This window comes from Periplaneta americana, chromosome 17 (assembly GCF_040183065.1).
Source record: "Periplaneta americana isolate PAMFEO1 chromosome 17, P.americana_PAMFEO1_priV1, whole genome shotgun sequence".
Taxonomy (NCBI): domain Eukaryota; kingdom Metazoa; phylum Arthropoda; class Insecta; order Blattodea; family Blattidae; genus Periplaneta; species Periplaneta americana.
Window position 1 is genome coordinate 14,375,604 of NC_091133.1, and position 22,436 is coordinate 14,398,039.

The 22,436-nt window shown below is 34.8% G+C and overlaps 1 protein-coding gene across 2 annotated transcripts in view; it reads left to right on the forward strand.

The window, feature by feature from the left end:
- Positions 1 to 18,722, forward strand: part of LOC138693161 (zinc finger protein ZFP2-like) — a 59,808-nt gene extending 41,086 nt beyond the window's left edge. Inside the window, exons 1-3 of one of the 2 annotated variants that reach the window (XM_069816863.1) lie at positions 15,326 to 15,719; positions 16,742 to 16,858; positions 17,808 to 18,722. In XM_069816863.1, the coding sequence (XP_069672964.1) occupies positions 15,438 to 15,719; positions 16,742 to 16,858; positions 17,808 to 18,134 (726 nt within the window). In that variant the 5' untranslated portion in view covers positions 15,326 to 15,437 and the 3' untranslated portion in view covers positions 18,135 to 18,722. Of the gene's footprint in view, positions 1 to 15,325; positions 15,720 to 16,741; positions 16,859 to 17,807 lie in introns of those variants that run through there. The other variant, XM_069816864.1, reaches the window with a different exon arrangement.
- The last annotated feature ends 3,714 nt before the right edge of the window (positions 18,723 to 22,436 follow it).

A 22,436-nucleotide genomic window follows, 5' to 3' on the forward strand; every position in this document is an offset into this window, starting at 1 on the left:
TAATGGTTCACTACTATTGGTTTCTTTGCCACAATATATGTATAACCACCCTTTATACATGATTTGAAAAGCTTTATTCCAAACTTATGCCTCTTGATTTTTTATATACTGTCGAAATGATAAACGCCCTCTGAAGGGGACTAATGTTTCATCGATACATATTTCCTCCTCTGGTACGATAATTGCTTGTTGTGTTGCTTTCAATTTTTCCAACAACGGAGACAATTTCCGAATCTTTGATATTTGCCCCAAATTGTCATTATCATGAAAATGCCACATGCATAGAAAAGTTGAAACCTATTGCGTGATATAAACTTTTTTACATAATTGTCATAAATCTTTCTTTTGACCAATAGTTTTCCAGCTTTGGTTATCTCACCAACCCCATCCAAATCAAAATGCCCATACATTTCTTCATTTCATCTGAATTGATCTCTTTCCACTGGCGCAATCTGGGTTTAGGTGCTAACAGAGGATCGTTCAATTTTTGAGATGCGTATGTGTTTGTTTCAGTTACCAAGATATTTATAATTTCATCGTCAATGAAAAGCAAGAAGAAATCAATGGGCATTTTGTCAGCATAGTTCTGAGAGACTTATGGATCAACTCCAACATTTTGCACTGTAATAACTTCATATTGTCTTCTGATACTACTCCCCAGTTTATATTGTCAGTGTTCATGCCATTTCCATAGTTTTCACCATTGTCTCTATCAATTATATAGTTCTATATAACTTGATCAATCGGTGATTCAGCAGCATTACTGTCCTCAACTGGTAGTCCCTGGTTCTGATGTGCTGTTCTGGAAATAGAATAAAACCACAGATAGACTAAAAACTTGAGACTTTGTATTATATAGGGCTATACTATATAATTATATGAAAACTATAAATATATACATTTATACAATAACTGTATATATGGTATGCACCACAAATACTGACAAACTATTCGATACATACCTTTGGGTTGTACCCTTGTATTTCTTTCTTACAAGTTGGTGGTCACTTCCTGACTCAGACGAGCTATGTGACAATGGAACATAATTATCAGATGATCCATCACTGAAACTCGACAATCCATCGTCTGATAAATACTGATCAAATAACTTTTGTATATGTGCTTGCTCCTCTTCATATGACATACGAGTATTTCAATAACGGACAATTGTCACCCATCTCAAGATAGAAGTAGGACACGCTAAATAATCCTAACGAGAGTCCACGGCTCCAACAATGTATAGAAATAATTTCCAGCTGGAATAAAAGTTTGGCGGGATTAGATAAAGGCGTGAGAAACGTTAGTCTCATATGGCTTGAAACGTAAAAAAACTTGTTATAAAGGCCGCGTGAGACTTACTTTCTTGTCTCACGAAAAAATATCAACATTCCTATGAATGAAACGTTATATTCCGATAATTTACAATACAGAAGTTCCCATAAATGCATTCTATGGACAAGGAAAAGAAACTAAATTAGTGGTCGCATAAAAATAGTCTTACACATAACATTACGGCAGTCAACGTGTTAAATTTTTACATTTCCTTCCAAGTATTAGAAGTACAAACAGCCTTCGGGTTAAAACAGCTAATCATTATCTTATATAACAGAGATAATTGCACTGCAAGAAAAGAGCAGGTAGTAACGTGATGACGTCATATTGTTCCATGTCTGTGCTGAATCTTTCATAGCTGCCACGAAAATGCACCTGACGTATGTAGTAATGCGATCCTTAACTCTGTGGGAAATCTCTGTAACAAGACCTAGTGATCGGAAAGCAATGTGTGCAGTAGAATTTTGCTAAAGGATCATTCCTCGCATTCAATATCTTTCACTTGTTGGAACAATGGTCTTCATATTAATTTTTGCTTGACATCTTGCAGCATTGATATGCCTTCAAAATAAGTAGTATTACACTGTGTACATTGAAACAAACTACTCACCAAGCTTCTCATCATCAAGTGAGCCTTCATGCAGAAGCAGGATGTTTTCTGCTCTCCAGTATCTGTTATTTTTTTTAATGGCGTGGCCTTGTAATTCTATCCATGCTTCTATTCATATAGGCTCCTTTACACTGTCAGCAACACTTCCCACCGTCCAGTAACAAATTCGGAATTTACTTGTGTGTCTGCATGGTATCAATTCGTGGACCTTTGTAGTTTTTGATTCCAAGTTTTTTCCGGCAGTTCGTTGTGAAATGTTTAATTGTCTGTATAATGATCAAGCTGAAACATACATTTTTTTTTTTTCGATATATATTTCATTTTCTTAAGAACTGTATATCTGGTAACTATTTTTATCGTTAATTGACCCTTTTCCCGGGCTAACAAGTGGACGGAAACATGATGGTCACAATATTTTCTTGCAATTTTCCATACCACTTCCGCAAGAGTTCTTTTTAACATTATCGTACATGGAAACTTTTTGTTGTAGAATATACGAGGGGGATCCAGGAAATAACGACCGTTTTGTTGTAATAATTAAAAAAAAATATTTATTTGAAAAAAAAAAAAAACAATTCTGTTACATAACTGAAGCTTCCTTTACTTCTCTACATAATCACCACCTACATTTAAACATTTGTCGTATCTGTTCACTAGCTTTAGAATTCCCGTGTTATACTCCTCTGCCGCCAATTCATTAAGCCAGGTGTTCACTGTCTTCTTCAACTCATCACTTCCAAAACGCGTACCACCCAGAAAGTCTTTCAGCTTAGTGAAAAGGTGAAAATCGCTAGGAGCAAGGTCTGGACTATAGGGTGGATGATCAAAGATTTCCCAACCGAATTGATCCAGCAATTCTCGAGTTGAAGCAGCAGTGTGCGGGTGGGTGTTGTCGTGAAGAAGCACAACTCCTCTCGAAAGCATTCCTCTCCTCTTGTTTTGGATGGCTCGCCGTAGTTTTCGTAAAGTCTCACAATAACGATTTGCATTGATCGTAGTGCCTTTTGGCATGAAATCCAGCAAAAGAACACCTTTGCGATCCCAAAAGACAGTAGCCATGACTTTTTGTGTTGAGAGAGTGTGTTTGAATTTTCTCGGTTTCTTGGGTGATGAGGGATGATGCCACTGACGTGATTGGCGCTTGGTCTCTGGGGTGTTGTGAGACACCCAGGTCTCATCACCAGTCACAATTTGATCAAGAAAGGCGTCTCCATCTGTGTGATATCGCATCAAGAATGTCAATGCTGAGGCCATTCTCTGAGTTTTGTGTTGGTCACTCAGTTGCCGTGGAAACTATCGTGCACAGATTTTGTGGTAGCCAAGATGTTGCGACACAATTTCACCAAGCAATGAACGAGAAATGTCAGGAAAGACAATATGCAATTCGTCGAGTGATGTGCGCCTGTCTTGCAAGATTCTGTCGTTCACTTTAGTCTTCAAGTCTTCTGTGATGAGTGATGGGCGTCCGGGTCGAGTTTCATCGTGGACATTTGTTCGCCCATTCTTGAACATTTCACACCATTTTCTCACATTTCGTTCATTCATTACAGTATCACCATACACTTCTTTCAATTGCCGGTAAATTTCTGCAGGTTTCAAATGTCAGGCATTCAAAAATCGAATCACACTCCTCACCTCACAGTCGGTGGGATTATCAATCACGTCGTTCATTTTGAAGTAACACAAAATGCACAATGGCGACTTGTTGCAACCAGTACTCACAACATTATGAGAACACATGTTAAGGAAGCCAGTTGACCTTCAAACAAGGAAGGGGAGTCAGCTGCGCGGCGGGTATGTGCGAACGGTCGTTATTTCCTGGATCCCCCTCGTACTTATGTCGTGAGCATTTCTAACAATGAACATTATAACTTGCGCAGATTTATGCTTTTGACATGGAACTGAGTAATCAATTCACCAACAGTTTCTAAACCAAACGCATAATGGTGACACTTTCAACACAGTAATGAATAACAGACAACTCGGTAACAAACTTCAAACCAAATTGACTGGCATGACTCAGCTCGTCTCGGTGTCTATTTCGCTCCGCGATTATGTTTTAACTCGTAAGGAAGGAACCAGGCTCTGATGGCCCTCAACACTACTGACTGTTCTCTAGTAGCATTAGGACCTTTTGATGTACATTCTTGTTACGCCTGAATGAAACGAATAGAAGTCTATATAGTTAAACAATTTTTCAGTTGTTAATGACGTATACAATTACAATATCTATATAGCTATGTTATGTGACTCTTTAAAAGTTTCTTACGTACTGTACATGCATTTAATCATTGCGGATTTTCAATAAAGTCAAATTATTTCGAATTGCTCTGTATTTGTTATGTCGTCATTCTGTCATTCATTATATCTTTCTCTCCTCATTTCTCCTTCCTTTATTTTGTTCTTGGATGAATAACTATTTTATATGAATGTGCGAGTCTGCGTGCATTCGAAATTGCTTCGGGTTTTGTGAGCCTGATATGAGACGTGACGGAGATAGAATGAAATTAATGTTTTAAGCTATTTGTTTCACGTTTAATATTACAAAGAGTAGGATCTAAAAAGAATATGTGTCAAATGTAATCTTATTTGTTATCGGTTCTCTTTTGAGGACTAGTTACTATAATCATTTTGCCTATTATGACTAGGGTTACCATGAAAAGAAATTCTATAGGAGGACATGGAATCTAAAATAAAAGGACATTGCTGAAAAAGGAGGACTTTTTAAAAATTGGTGTGAATAAAATTAAAGATAAAAACAATGGCTCACCTTAGTCAGTTTTCTCACTAGTTGCTGGATCAGTATTACATCTGTACCCTACTTATCGATGGAGCCCATTTTGTGCACAAGAGCCTGAAGGGACCAACTTATATCTTACAACAAATAACTATGGAACTGTTCATAGGACATGTTCTTGAAATTGTATTTCACCATGATGATATGTCTGACTGTATCCGTGAGGTTGCGATTTCATTCTTTTGTCCATCGAGCAGATATTAGGGAAAATACTCCGTCAGCACTTCCATTGTGACTTGGGATAAATAAATAGAATTGACACAATTTTAAGTGTTCTGAGAAAGTTTCAGTGCTCACAGAACTATTGCAATTGAAGAATTTGCATCATTGTTTATCTAAACTTAAATCTTTGTCAAAATTAATTTGATTGGCATATCTTTGTACATTGCAGAATAAAATTGATAAAATAGCTTAATTATGAATATTGACATGTCAATAGGTCATCATATTTTATGTTTTTATATGCTCCAGCTTCAACCATTGAAAGTAGTTAATTATTTAATAGGTTTTCTCCATTTATATAGATATTCTACGCATAATATTGCACATTATTCAATATTCTTATGAATTTTAGTTGAAATGCGAAATGCCGGACATTTCAATGTTTTTTAATGTCTGCCGGACAAGAAAAAATTATTACAAGATAGGACATGTCCTCCTTTTGCTGGACGGATGTAACCCTAACTATCTGGGGCATATCTGGAGCATGGTGGAAAAATAAGGTGAGGCGGTGTGGAGGTATCGTGCCCTCTCACTCGCACAGAAGATGTCACGCTGGGACCAAGATCTAGCCTTGCCTTCAGTGACATAACGTAAACCTTACATTGAGGCGGTTCTGATCATAATTCTGTTACTTGCCACCGTTGATGAAAATAAATATTTGTTGTGGGACATTATAATTGTGAACAATGATTATATGCTGACAATACAGCAATAACTCTGTGCACTGAAGGCGAAAATGAATTAATGGACAACCGCAAATAAAAACAGTTACACAGTTAAGGAATTATTGGTATATTACGAACAAGTATTGAACTCTCTTTTAATTTTGATAATTATTATATTACAAGTGTGAATAATACCACGTTTCTTGGAATTTTTGTCGACAACACTTTAAAATGGTAGGCCTATGTTCATATTTATTTTACTTAAAAAGAGATAAAAACGATACTGTCAACTTCGATATTTTTATAACTTAGGTCTGTGTTGAATGTACTTTCTTTCTTATCAACATATTCTGATTTTAATTACGGACCTTTTATGGGGAAATGCTGTTAATATTAGTAGAGCCTTTATTGCTTAGGAACAAGTTATTAGAACGATTTTATTATTAAAAGTACTGAATCTTGTCATTCTTCTTCTTCTTTTAAGGAATACAAAATATTAGAATTTTCTATACTTGTATAGCCTATGATGTTTAAGCGTGATGAAACTGAGTGAATACATAATAAAATATTAGATTGTTATGATTCTAATAATGTAATGCAGAACTATAGCCTAATAACATAACGTCACAGATTAAAGAAATATAAAAGTCTTCTTATTATGTTTTAATAAGTTAATCTCTATGGATTCGGCCATGGCAATGACGGTGATTTGAACTGATTTCGTATCGGTATACTGAATTAAGTTCAATTAATATAATCGACCGTGACTTCAGTTTTGTGTTAATATAGAGAGTTCAATTACTTTTCAGTGTTTGCGTGTGTTTAATTTTCAATAAATGGTCCATTATGGCGTACGTTTGGATGAAGTTAGGACGTCAGCAGTGCACACGCAAATAAACTTGCTAGTAACATTATACAGTATTATCGATATAAAATTTTGCATGACAATAACGTTATACTTCCATGATTATTCGTATTATTCGCAGTAATATTTTGTATAATGACAGTAATTTTGGTTTCAGAATATGAATTAACACAAATGTTGAAATTTCGCACCGTATTGGTTGAATAGGGTGTCTCTAAATAAATGAAATGAAACTAATTTTCGAAAGATAGTTAGCCAGCGGGACATATTACGATATTAATTAATTATATTCTTAATGGCTGCATTCGAAAAGCATTTCCTCTGGTTATTGCATAATCAATATAAATTTTGAAAAACTTACGGAGCCAGAAATAATAAATAAAAATTAGAAAATAATAAGTGTCAATAAAAATAGCGATATTAATGTAAGTAATAAAATAATTATTACAATAATAATAATAATAATAATAATAATAATAATAATAATAATAATAATACTTATGGCTTTGAAGTAACTCGGAGGTTCATTGCCGCCCTCATGTAAGCCCGCCAATGGTCCCTATCCTGAGCAACATTAATCCGGTGTCTACTATCAAATTCATTTTGATTTTATCCTCCCATCTAAGTCTCGGCCTCCCCAAAGGTCTTTTTTCCCTCTGGCCTCCCAACTAACACTCTGTATGTATTTCTGGAATAATAATAATAATAATAATAATAATAATAATACTAATACTAATAATAATAATAATAATAATAATAATAATAATAATAATTGCAGTGATAGTAGTAGTAGTAGTAGTACTAGTAGTAGTAGTAATAGTAATAATAATAATAATAATAATAATAATAATAATAATAATAATAATACTCTCCACATCTATAATATTTTATATTTGTAAATCCGTGCATTCAAATATTTCTGCTGTCATGAGAAAGACTTTAACAAGTATTTTACTTTTATTAAGTTATTGTAATGTCAGAACAAACGTTTTTGTTTTAAAAATCGTAACTTAGCGTCTTTTAAAATGAACTTGTCCGCCCTTCGTTAAGCAGTGATCCACGAGCTCGTTACGTCTTTGTCCTTCGGAAATCCGTAGTATCTTATATTGGTTCATTTCGTTCTCTTCGAGTGGCTGTTGCAGCCATACATAACACAGCCCGGCATTCTATTGCATATTTCTTTCGCATAGATTTAAAAAAAAATCGCGTAATCTTTGTCACCATAACTAAGTTTAAAGCGACTGTTGTGCTCGATTCCTATCTCTGACCTCCCAGTGTGACGTCACATGCGCAGACCCGACGCATTTGTATCAACGATCCGCCATACCATTATTCTCCCACCATGATCTGGAGCAATATACTGTCTTCGCGCCACGAGTTGGCGCGGGGAGTAGATAGGCGGGACGGGGGAACTTTACGCTACACTCTGACCTGAAAACTTCACTCCACTTACTTGGTTACAAGGAAACGGAGTCAGACATAAAAGATTCCGCATCTTCGGTGCTGTCGCTATGACTATCATTATCACATTTTTCAAAATTGCTGGAGTATGATAATCGTCTGTTTATGTTCCAGGAGTGTATATTAATTCGAATCTCTCAACAAAGCCATTAGCCCCACCGCCCCCATCCTGATGAACAACAATGAGTGTTCTGGACACATTTATGGTAGTCAAAACTCCCGTAACATTTTTATCGTGCCAGCACTTGGGAAACGTTAAATTGGTAGGCCTATCTATTTGCATCTCGTCCAGATACAAAATCGGTTTTTCCACTTTCCTAAGCTTTCTTATTTGCTGTAGATATCTTCGCGTATTCTAATTTACAGTGTTTTACTCAATTTTTTTTTTCTGCACACTTCTTCCACCTGAAATCCTTTTTCTTCAGTATTCGTCTTAATGTTGTCTTTCATTTCAAATCAATTTTCTCTTGTAAAAGGGTAGAAGTTTGTTGCAGCTTGGTACTATTTTTTTGCTTGTTATTTAATAACACTGTAATAACTACTAGCTTCTTCAGTATCGATTGAATTGATGATGGCGAGATGGTATTTGGCGAAATGAAACCAAGGATTCGCCATAGATTACCTGACATTCGCCTTCCGCTTGGAAAAACCTCGGAAAAAACCCAACCAGGTAGCGCATGCGGGAATCGAACTCACTCCCGAGCGCAACTGCAGATCAGCAGGCAAACGCGCTACCTCCTGAGCTACGCCGGTGGCCCTTTTTCTTTTTCAAATAAATATTCTCAATTATATCTTTTTTGTCAATCTCCCGTCGAAGTCATCTACATTTGCGTTTCGGTAGTGTGGACGTTTCCGTTTTTTTCTCTCTCAGGTGTCGACAACCCACCTTCTTCTGTGCAGTCTTTCATTTCATTCCTTATACGCTGTATTGTTCTTGTTGATAGATTAGAGTCAATAGCGGTTCCTCGGGGGAGGGAAGGGAGCATTGGCGGCTGGTGGTTTGAAAATATGGTGGTGCACAATGGATATTGAAGAGGAGTTAAACATACTTTTCTTTAAACTTTAAAGCCGTGTATACCTGAGGGCGTATAAATATAAAGCTAATTTATATGCAATTAATAAGTAAAATGACTAAATACAAGCATACCTATTTATACAGAAAGTCCATCCGTCTTTCCTTGCTGCTTGCAAACTTCTCAATGACCCTCTGATTGAAGTCTGGAATAGCCATGATGAAGTCGCGTTCAATGGACAACATCGCCAAAGCAGATAGTCTTTCTTGAGACATGGTGTTCCTAAGGAATGTCTTAATCCTCTTCAGGGTAGAAAAACAACTTTCTGCTTCTGATGTTGTCATGGGCATTGTTACTAGCATACTTAACAGTTTGAAGCATTCACTTAGTGTATCACAAAGATTGTTTTGTCCTATGAAATCTAAGAGACCTAAAGCACCGGACATAATCCTGAATTGTTCCATTCCATAGAGCACTGAAAGTTCTGTTCTTAGTTTCTTCGCATTTAGAAATGTGTAGCATTCACTAGAAAATTGAAATAGTTTTTCTGGGAAATTTAAATAATAATCCGAGAATCTCTCTGGCAGAAACAAAGATGTTGCTGGCAGATGTCCTGTAAATTTAAATCGTTCTTTCACTTCACATATAATTATATCACAAACTTCTTTTGCTTCCCTCTGTCTTACGGATTTTTCACTTTCTTCATGTCTCATCCTTTTGTTTTCATGTGCCGAAAGAGTCTGGAATAGCTCATCTACTGATTCTCTAATTTTCACAATTTCACTTTCGAAACATTCAATTTGAACTTTTACCCATGCTGGATCAATTTCACGCTTTTGTAGCTGGTTATATAGAATGTCTACAAAAGGCATTATTTTATGAAAAAATGTCAGCCAAAAAACAAAATTCTGATTGCTCAACATTTCAACATATCCTAAGGCTTGCTGAATGGTACTATTGCTGCTGACTTCGTCACTTTCAAGAAGGGTCTTCATACATTCAATGAGCTCTTCTCTGTATTCAAACACAGTGTTCACAGACCTCGATTGAAAATTCCATCTAGTCTGAACTGAACGAGGCAAACGTTTTTTCACGATTTCATCAAGAACTGCTGTTCTTTGTGTCGAGTTCGAAAAGAAAGAACATATCCCTTGTAGATTCGCAAAGAATATTTTCACATTCCTGTTTACTGACGAAGCATGCAACATAATAAGGTTCAGTTGATGTGCGTGGCAGTGAATGTAAGAAGCCTTTGGAAAAGTTTCTTTGACAATCGCTTGTACTCCATTGGAAGAGCCTCTCATGACGTTTGCCCCATCATATGTCTGTGCTATGAGCTTATTGGGATCCCCTTCAAGATGGCGATTAATCTCAGTAACAATGCAAGATACCAGAAATTTAGCATCATGATCACGTGGAGTTAGAAAATTCCAAAACCTTTCAACCGGTTTCCCATTAACTATATATCGGAAAATAATTGACATTTTAAATGTGCAAGATATATCAGTTGTCTCATCTGCAATTACAGATACATAATCTGCATTTTTTATCTCCACGGAAATTTCATCCTGACATACTTCTAAAATACACTGCAACAGTTCGTTTTGTATTGTCTTTGATGTCCCTTTAAATACTGTAGCTTTTTCAAGGTGCGATTTCAAAGCACCATCCAGTTCAGCACTAAAGTTAATTAAAGCACGAAATACTCCTGGGTTGGAAGATGTTTCACTTTCATCATGGCCCCTGAGGGCTAATTCTAAAGAACCACAAAATCGAATACAATTTATTATAATATTCAAAATGTACCTATTATTCGTTACTTTTTGATTGTGTAGTTCAATTGTTCTTCTGTAACTAGAATCCAATTGAGCAGCAATATTAGTATTTCCAAGAATACTGAGATTCAGAACGTTTGTAATGTGAATGGAAGAATTTTCATGTTTTTTTTTATCCTGTCATGGAGATGATTTATATCAGTCACGCCCTTCTTAACCCAAGCTTCTTCCCTGCCACCTCCGAATAACAAACACGGGAAACAAAACAGAGCATTTCTTTCACTGCAGCCACATATCCAGTCATTTTTATTATATATATCAGGGTTAAATTTTCTCACGAAGTTCCTACTCTTGCTCTTAATTTCCTGGCATATGTTTAATGAAGGTGTAGGCCTTCCCAATCTTTTTATCTCTAATTTTTCCTCCAATCTTAATGAGGTAAAACTCGTTGAAATCAGGGATGCTACGTTGTTCATATTTAGTTTAACCTATTGAAATGAAAATACGCTAAAATTACATACCAGTCTACAGTATTGCCATTTAAAAAACCGTCATGCGTTCATAATGTTATACTTACTAATGCCACAACACAAAATAATTTCAACACATTTAAAGAAAATCACACATATTCACTCCACAAGTACGATCATGAAAAACAATTGAGTATAGAATCGTCATTAGAATGCTACAAAGTACCATGTGCAACGTTTTCGTTCATAAAATTCAAATGCAGCTTTCGTAGGCTGTCGGAAGATAGCAGCACCTATTGTCAGAACGACAACTCAGAATTTTAAAGCAAAATACAAGCTCCAGGAAAGGATGAGATAACATATGATATGATTAAACATTTTCCAGACGAAGCATTTCTCCTCTTAATTCAACATTTCAATTATATTCTTCGCACACAAGAGGTACCGGATGCATGGAAGTATATATTAATAAAACCAATATTAAAGGCTAATAAAACGCCTGAGGTGCCAGAACATTATCGTCCCATTTCCCTCTTACCATGCACTCGGAAATTATTTGAACATATTTTAAAGAACAGACTTTTAAATTGGCTTCATAGAAATCATCAAATGCCTAGGTTACAGTTTGGTTTTCAAAAAAATTCTTCTACATATGATTGCCTTGCAATTCTTTTAACTGATATTACACTAGCCAGATATAGAGGGGAGATTACGGACTTAATTTTCCTAGATTTAAAAGCGGCTTATGATAATATATGTACTTGGTATTTATTTCAGCAAATGGAAAAGATTGGAATACCGTCCCCGATAATCTGCATAATAGGGAAACTCCTTTCGAATAGACTTGTAACAATTAAATCCCATTTAGAGGATACAGAACCGAGGGAGGTGAATACTGGAATACCCCAGGGATCTGTCTTGAGTCCTTTACTTTTTACTTTAGCCTTACAACCTTTTGAAAAAAAAATTCTCACAACACACGTACGAACTGTCATGTACGCCGATGATATCTTAATTTATAAATCAGATAAGTCTTCGCAGAGGCTAGCTTTCGCAATTGGAACAGCAATAAGAGATATGGAAAAATGGTCTTACACTTCTGGACTTTCCATAAATCCTACAAAAAGCTCCCACATCAGATTTAATTGGACGAGAAACATCACCGAAGAAAGATATCAAGTAGATAAAGAGGTCATTCCTTACAAAACGTCGGTTAAAATCTTGGGCTTAATAGTCGATTCGAAGCTTTCATTTACTACGCATATTCAACATAAAATCCCAAATCCTTCCTAGATTAAATATAATTAAATGCTTAACCAATACATGGTGGGGAGCAGATCCCGGGTTATTGCTATTAATATACAAGACATATATTAGACCAATTATGGAATATGCATGCTTCGCTTTCGCTAGTACTAGTAAACGTAATATATCCGAATTGGATACACTTCAAAATACAGCTCTTAGAATAGCTTTAGGCTTAATGAAAACAACGCCGATTAAATCGGTCTTGCATACGGCTGCAATATCCCCAATTTTACACCGTTTTCAATTCCTAACAGATAAGTTTATAATTAAGAGAACGGCAATAATTTCTCATATCCTACTTCCAAAATTAAAATTACTGGGCCGATTGGCTCGAAATAGTCGCAAACTTTTCCTTAATACTCCATTGGTTAAGAGTTATCAGCAGGTTGAAATATTTGTGCCTAATATTTTAAAAAACAAAACACATCCCAGTTATACTATTCCGTATTTGGCATCATTCTATAAGATTCCTGTTCATTTAAATTTTCTTAATATAGAACATCCAATAACACAGAATAACTCAGCATTATATAACTCTCTATTCCAGGAGAAATTGTCTGCATTCATTGATTACGATCACATTTATACAGACGGATCCAAACAACATTCAGGAGCTGGTGCAGCGTTCTGGATTCCCAGCCAAAATTATTATGAGATATATAAGCTCCCGAGTGAGAATTCTATTTTCTTAGCAGAAGTAATGGCTATTAGACAGGCTATTTTATATTACATTAGTGGAAATAATCGTAGACCGAACAACAAACTAATTATCCTTACAGACTCATTGTCCTTAACATTGGATCTATATACATTAAAATCGAACAAAGATAACTGGTACCTTAATAATATTAGATTCCTTTTATGGAGAGCCCGCCAGCAATTTTTGGACATCACACTTGCATGGATTCCCGGACACTCAAACATAAGAGATAATGAGTATGTAGATCACCTGGCTAAAAGAGCAGTGCTCTCAGGAAAACTGCTAAATATACTGCTTCCGTATAATACCTACACACCAAAACTGAAGCTAAATCTCCAAACTACAAATCAAACCTGGTGGTTAAATCAAAATTTACAATCACCTACAGATTTATATACTCTCGAAAACAGATGGCTACACGTTCCATGGTTCAGTAAATACAAGCTAAAAAGAAACGAAATAGTTTTAATTAATAGATTGAGGGTAAATCATACACTAAACCCGGAAAAATTATTTATTTTTAAATTAACTTCAAATCCTTATTTTCATTGTGGAAATAGGAGGCCAAATAATCAACATCTTTTCTTTGAGTGTGAATTAAATAATGGACATAGGGAAAAAATGTGAGGAATTACAGCAAAAGAAGATACCTTTACCGACTAATCTTAAAACATTACTAGCGTCGGCAAATATGGACATTATAAGTATATTAATCAAGTTTATTAGACGTAGCAAAATTAAAGTATGAGGAATATTGATTTTTTTTATGAAACCAAAGAAGATATTGTACTTCACAGAGGATATCATGATAAGTCAGAGACTATAGTATAAATAATTTGAGCTGGCTACATGGACACTTTTTGGTGACCGAGGCCATAAAAGAGAAAGAAGAAGAAGAAGAAGAAGAAGAAGAAGAAGAATTACAATTACGGTTGGACCCAACGAGCACAGAATACAATAGAGTAGACACTAGCATCTTAATACCATTGGACGGAGTGAAGCCGGTTTGATGGACCTGACGCCATCTTGTTGCTACCAAAACATTGCAAAATAGCTATTACGTTATAGAAGATCTTATGATAATAAGAATTCCATATGTCCCTAATTTCTTGTAGGACTCACACTTTCTTGTTTGTTTCGTAATACAGAATCGCTATGCACGTATTTTTAGCAAAAATTACGAAACTATCATCGATAAATCACATATATACAGGTTATTTAAATTGGCAGCTCTTCAAATTGCAGTATGGTATTTAATAGATAATCTGGAAGGTTAAACAAACAATAATGATAAAAAAGGAAAATAACAGTTTGACCTTATTTTGCTACTAGTCCAATAAAAATGCTACCCTATAATAATTACTTTTATAGGTTGATCCATTTGCTTCGATTTAATAATGAAACTTGCTTCTTAACGCAAATTATCATTCTCTTCCTTTTGCCAGTATTTCGTATAGATGTCCCGATTTTGTTTAGAGAAAAAATGGAATGCTCTTAACCATATAATATTTGATAGGCTCTTTGTTTATAGTATATAATTAGATTATAACGGCGAACAAAAGTGAAGTTTTATTACCAAGTGGGTCAAGTCAGTTCACGACCGAGTTAATGAAGCTACTAAGTCTGTAAAGCATAAGTCTGATTTCGTGATTATAAAAATTAATTACAATAATATTAATACACTATTTCTTTTTCTTCATCAAACGAATACGTGCATTCGGTTTAAGAGAAACCTCGGTACACCAGTTTTCTATAGCACTCGACACAAACTTCCAACATGGGTTGTTAGGTTAGCTTCGCTCGTAAATGCTAAGTCTGCAAAGCATGTCTGATTTCGTGATTATAAAAATTAATTACAATAATATCAATACACTAATCCTTTCTCTTAATCAAACAAATACGTGAACAATACGAATCTAACCGACTAACTTAGGCTAAATCATTCATTACTGTATCTAGCCTACCGGTAATAAGTACATTTCACACATGCATATTTACCCGTGAAAAGTTGTTCCAGGATTTTTTTTTGGAAACCTGTTTGTGCAGCCATACGCAGAACATGTAGGCATATTGAAATTAGTTAATTTATTAATTAAAACAACGATGCAACATCACAATCAACTGCCCATGTGCTAACCGGGAGCGCAATGTTTTGGTAGCATCATAATGGCGACTGTCCACAAAAGCGGCTTTACCTCCAAGCTGTTTATATCTACTCTATGCATTCTGTGCTCGTTGGTTGGACCAAAGATCAAGTCAGAACTTTAATTGAGGCGTACAGAGAAGAAACATGTATATATGCTGTACAAAGCCCCAATTATTATCATAATAAAAGAATGCGAATAGAAGCATTGAAACGTGTTTATGCTGCAGTGTGGACACAGAGACTGGGAACCACTGAAAAAGATTGTGCAAGGAAGTTTCACAATCTGAGACATCAATATAATGTAGAGAATAGTAGAGTGTCAACTTCTATAAAGAGTGGTGTGGGTGCTGGAAATGTAAGTACTAATCAATACATTCAACATAATTAGCTAACCTCAAAATAGCACGTGGCCATTCAATGCTGAATAGTCCACCAGTGCAAGCGGTTGCTCAAATTAAAAAAAATAATGTGATCATCTTGAAGTGTTAGCAGTTCAAAATTATTAGTATTCCTCTATATTTATTAATTTAAGAAACAGATAGACTATTCAAATTTTTGTTTCTGGTGACTTCCATTAAGTTACGTATTATGTATACATACATGAAAATATGCATGCATATGCCTACATACATCTTACAATTAAAAGGAGAGGTATACCTTCGACTAGTGTAAAATTATAGAACTTTAATGTTTTGTATTTCAGGATCCTGCAGACGTATTGAAATGAAATTCGGCATACTTAACCTAGATTAGTTTTACATTATTACGTATTCAGACTTTTTAAAGGATATTATTTAAAATATGTAAGTGTACCTTAATGCATAGCCAACAGAGCTCTTTTATGCATATATGTTCTGTGTGTATTTCCTGTTTAGATTATTGATTACAAAAATAGAAGGAGAATAAATAAATGCAGTGCCTTTTTTTCTGGTGGAACGCTCTTGTTTTAAACCGATAAGTGTGTATAAAATTATATTTTTAACGTATTTTTTCTTTTAACTGCGCTTAGGTCTTGAAAGTCTTACAGCTGGAATCAAAGGAGTTTTAAAAAAACGAGAAAATTCCCGTGCACTGAACAATAATCATCTTCCTATCGCTATAATATATTCTGGATAAATTTCAGAACACAGATATCTTTCTTTTCCTCTTACTCCAAAATTTCAATCTTGTGCACACAAAGTAAATTATTGGCACAGAAAAGTGTCTTCGTAAGCATGATGATGATGTGCATTCGACAAACACAGACAAATTTGCTCTTCCTAGTATTTTAAGATAATTGTCAGTGAGGTATCGGTATACTGAAAATTTTACTTTTAGATCATTTTAAATATAATATACTCTTCATTTTGTAAGTAAAACTATGTTCATTTCTTTTAGGTCTATGCACCAAGCTTATGGTACTTCCATTTAATGATGTTTTTGGGGGTACATATAGGCCCAAGAAAAAGTAGAACATCTTTAATTGGACCTACACTGTACACAGAAGCACAAATGGTAATCCTTGTACATATTTTCTTTAGCTTATATAACCCGGACTTCGATGAAAAATCGGAGATGATGCATAATAGCAAATAGGTACATTCTCCAAGAAACATGTTATGTTTATGGGGCTTTTACAGGAACCAATAGTCAAAATTAATTTTTCCATGTCTACCAGATTAAAATCATTTTTTAAAATTTAGATGTAGTTGTAGGTTATTTTCTTCACTTTACAGATTTTTATAATAATTTTCACGTTCTCTATGATTGAATGTTCATTTTTACGTATTTTTTTTTAAATAGTTGAAGTAGTTATCCGTTTATTTAAGTTAGCATTTTTCTTATCCGTTTTTTTAAGTTATCATTTTTCTTATGGATTGTTATTGGGCTAGGTGATATCCCCTGCAGCAGTTTTAACCTTTCTAGGTCCCAACGCATGAAAGAGAGAGAGAGAGAGAAATTATTATATCAACAGCTATGGTGCAGATGAATACCCATTTTATTATTACGTAACATTCGCTCTTGCACTACATCATCCTCAGGGAAGAACTGTGATACGTGGCAGTTTAGATTTATCACATTTCAGTAAGTAATACAATAATGCCACTAGGAAAGTTTGTCTTACAATACAGGTACTTATAAAGTAAGCTTACTCATTAAATCATTATTAATTTTATAGTCCAAAATTGATAATTTTCATTAGGGCCTAGGTAATTTTTTTTACTGCTTTAGGCAATTTTTTGGTAATTCTTAGTGGTGTGCAACTTGAAAATGGGTCACAGCTCTGCCATCTATCAATAATATGCGGAATTCGAATCATGCAAGTGGAGTGAGTAGGCATTAGACACACACACAGGCCATAAACATCCGATCCCTAGTTATATATGTTATATATGTACTGTGACTACTTTGTTTCGAATATAAACATGTATGGCAAACTTAAATATTTGTAATTTATTTTTAGGACGAGACTGAAGAAACCCAGACCCATAATGAAAGTGATGCACCAACGGTGTATCATGGTGATGATAATCTAGATGAAACACCTGAAGTTGGCCACCAACATTCGCGAAGTCTGCTGTCACCAGCAGCAGAGGAATGTGCAAATGTACAGGCAACAACTTCGATTGTGAACACTGCTGTGCCAACGAGATCACTGTCATCATCGTCATCATCATCATCATCGGGATCTGGAGTTTTTCTGGGAGTGGATCACGTGCAGGACCATCCACAAAGAGGAGGAAAATACATCCTGGACAGGGAGCATATGCTATGGCTCTTGAATCAATAGCTGACTCGCTGAGCCAATCAGTAACTAACAGCTCAATCAGCTCCAGCTTGTCCAGTAGATGGTTGTATGGCATTTTTAGGATCAATGCTCAAGGAATTCAGATCTAAACAGCTGAAATTGGATGTTATGAATTCCTTAGTCCAAGCTATAATTAATGCCAAAAGCATTGATTTAGAGAAATAATTTATAATGCTATACAGTTATTGTACTCGTCAAAGTTAGGAAACTACAGTCTATACAAAACTTGAAAGGTATTGACAGTTCAGGGCCTTCGAGGCATCACCATGGCAACCACTCAAACTAGCCATTCAGAGTCTATGGTGACAGGTCAGCGTTGCCGGTTGTTTCACACCGAGCTCTTTGTTTGGAAGAGTTGAATTTTCATTTCTGTGTCGCAGCTGATATTGGTGTTTGTCGTGGCTATTGTTTTCGTAGTTATACTGGCGGCATGTATATTTATGATACCAACTACGTTAAAAAGAAGGTACGAGATGCGGAATCTTGCACAACAATGTTTCTTCTCTGCACACTATTGTGAAGAATTTAGGTTTTAAATGTAAAAAAATCAATGGGTGCAAGATGTTAACGGAGAATATATATATATATATATATATATATATATATATATATATATATATATATATATTTTAATCTTTCTTCAAGGTTCTGTATAAAAAAGTTTTTAATTAAGTATGCATATACCTCGGAAAGTCAATAATATTGCATACATGAATTTTTAAAATTAATGTCCATATTTTGAGTAATGTAACTTCATTTAATGATACGATTGTAAAGCTATTACTTTCTTATACATGTTGTAGGATCGTCAGAAATAGAATCATTATCACCTTTCGCCCTATTTCAGTGATAAATGAAATAGGCCTAATTGATTCCGTGTCTTTATTGCTGATACTAATATATTATATACTACACGCCTCACTATTTTCTTTACTGTTTGCCACATTATGACGTTCAGATTTATGAAGGCCTGACACTTCTCCACGAGACATTATTAGCTGATGTAAGGTAGTCCATGCGGCTAAAATCTCTTTCCTTTATAACTTCAAATTTATAGCATGAAATCTTGATTACAGTTTCTACTAAGCTTACATATTGCTTGCACACTATGTAATCATATTCGCATTCACTTACTCTTTAATTACTTTTATTAATACAATTATAATATTTATGTAGTCATACAGTCCATATGATACAAATTTACGAGTTCGCATCCACTGCTCAATTCCAACACGGCAGACAGGCGATTCTATTAGTCACATCTCACAACTTTACAGCGTTGGTCTCTTCCCGCGTGTGTGAGAGGGAACAGTCAATACCTTTCTAGTTTTATGTAGACTGTAGCGAAAATTTCCGTAATTCATTTCCTGAACATTGACTTGTACTATAACATATAACATTATAAAGAAGTTTTATAATGGTCGAGCCAGTGAAATGATTGCATTGCTCTTGAAATTATCCTTAGGGCATTGTTTTGTATTTTCTATAATTTATCAATTGTATTTTGCTGTTACTAATATTTCATCACCATAGGTTATCATGTTGCTAACCCATTTTTTTTCCTGCCAGGCATTTGAGTATATTGCATTTGTTTTGTGTTTTTATTTGTGTTTCTTTAATGTGTTCCTCCCATGACAAGTTTGTTGTCCAACTGCATTCCTGAATATCTGATGCTCTTCAATTTGCTGTACATCTATTGTTAGTTGATATTTTTCTTTTGTATGTTTCATATTAAGCTATTTTTATGTGAAATGTTTATGCTCGAGGTACAAATGGAAAAATATTATGGAAGTGTTAAACAGGAAGTAGTGACTACTGTTATTTGAGGTTTCAGACTCCCAGAGCATAAAACTTTTGTAAATGACATTAAATGTTTACATTCTAGCACAACACTAATAATCATAAAGAAATATTAGTAATAACATTTATACCCATTTTCATATGACTGCAGCTTTTTGGCCATCCAGGACATAAGGCATCCACACTAAAGCAAAGTCATAATCACATTCCTCAAAAATTAAATATTATAACACCCAGCCAAGAGTATAAACGTTCCACATATTTAATACACTCAAAGTGGGAGTAATATAAGAGTGGAGATTTTAACTGCTTATTTCATGGATAGATAGACTACAACAAAAAATTCCAATACATATTAGTCCCAAATGAATACATTTTTCAGCAAAAATTATTTTTCTCTTATCTTTTTCGAAGTATTTTTTTCTAACCAGTTGATAAGCTGAGTTACTGCTCTTCAAAAATTATATTTTATGTTGCCAGAGAAGTCAACTTAATTTGAGATCACAAACTGCTGCAACGAGGGCAGTCATTGCCACCATCTTCATTCAGTTTCCGAAAGTTTTAATCTTCACGACCATCGAAATGTGCATGTTGCCTCCGAGCAGTCCACAATGGTACAGGGTTTCTACACTTTGCGACCCTATATGCAACCATGTATGTTGATAGCAAAGCATTGTTTGGTATGTACACCTAGTAAGGAAAAGTAGGCCTACCTTGCTGATGTTTTCTTTTAATTTTCTGGTAAAATAGTTGTGATGGATTTATCTCTTTTCAGTCATTTTAAAATGGGTGATTTTCTCGCAAGTTAAATAAGATTAAAATGCATTCCTATTTCCTGCTGTTATTTATTCATTTATCCTGGTGTACAGTATTAGGAAGTCTAGGAAACCTACATCATTAAGGGACTGAACACTGCTATTCAGACCCTGAGTCCATGTACTCAGCCAGCGATGCACTGTTGCCGAATTATGCAGACTTTCAGCGTAATTCTCTAATTAACCATGCTCTTAATCACAGGGCACATAATAGTTTTTCATTTATTTCAATGCATTCTATTGTTCCCTTCAATCCACACAGTTATATCACTTCCACTTTGTATATACACATACGAGTACATTCTGTTGTTTTCACTATTAAGGAGAAATGATTTATGGATGTTTGTATGTCATAAATGTAATGCAATTATCACATCAACTTTTGTTATTGTAAAAAAAGAATTACATTGCAATAGATTTTGTTTTTCATAATTTAAATGTGTTGTATCTTATCAATCAATGTATTTAAATCAGCGTTTATCAAACTTTTTTGAAGTGGGGACTACTTTATAATGTCAGAACCTTACTCTTGTTCCCTTCGAAAGCAAATTTATCATTTTCGTAGCATATTTTGATACCAGTATACTTCTATTTTAACACTGAATTAAGGTTCGGTACTTTGGTCCTCTGTTATGAATTTGGGTGGTCCCTGGCTGGGTTACAGGCGCGGCGCCAGATGTGCAGGGAAAAGATTGCGAGAAACACCACGTGTATAGTGCTTTAAATTCCTCTTTTGTTGCTGAGAGTAGAGTGGGACGTCAATAGACGGGTAGGGTAATAAATTACATAGAATATCAGTACTGGGAGAAAATGTGAAATTTGATTGCCATGTGTCATTTCCAAACTCTGAGATTTTAAGCTATAGTGTGATACGCAATTCGTTTGAATTTTATTTTTTCTTTTATCTTGTTTGAAGGACTACAAGGGCAGACCTGGAGGACCACAGGTGGTCCACAAACCATAGTTTGAGAAATGCTGACTTAGATCATTCTTTTCATTGGAATGACAATAGCAGCAATACAGATGATTATACATCTCATGGTCTACACCAGAATTCTAGAGGCAATAAGAAGTTTTCACTTCTGATCACTAATACAATTGAGCGTAATATTCCAGTGAATACCAATAAAATTCCTGCAATACATCATAGGGCATCTTGTCTTCTAGGGTAAAATGTAAATTAGCAAAAGTATAGGTAATCAGCAGAGTGAATGAAATATCACTAATTTTCAAACTCAAAAACATTTCATTGAAACATAGAAACATAGAAATCACTTGAAATACCACTTTTAGAAATAGAACAATTAAACCCGTATATGGGTGAATATTCTGAAATGGGTAAATGTATGTCCTGGCTGATTTAAGGAGTGTCTTGAAAATGTTAACTGATTACTTTTGCGTTTAATTAACTATCTGTCACATGTTTAAGTTGGAAACGAAGTATAAAAGGATTAATTTTAAAATTTATAATTAAGTTTTTAGTATTTGTGTATTATTTAAAACAAGAACAAGAAAATTGCTTACAACATTCAAACATTCCTGTCTTAACAGCATTTGAGCTTTCTGATTATCATATTATAACACAAAATGTGTCTGTATAACCGAAAGAATCAATCAATCAAACTTCTTAACGTATCCAGCTGTTTGCTGACTACATAAAGTCTACTAT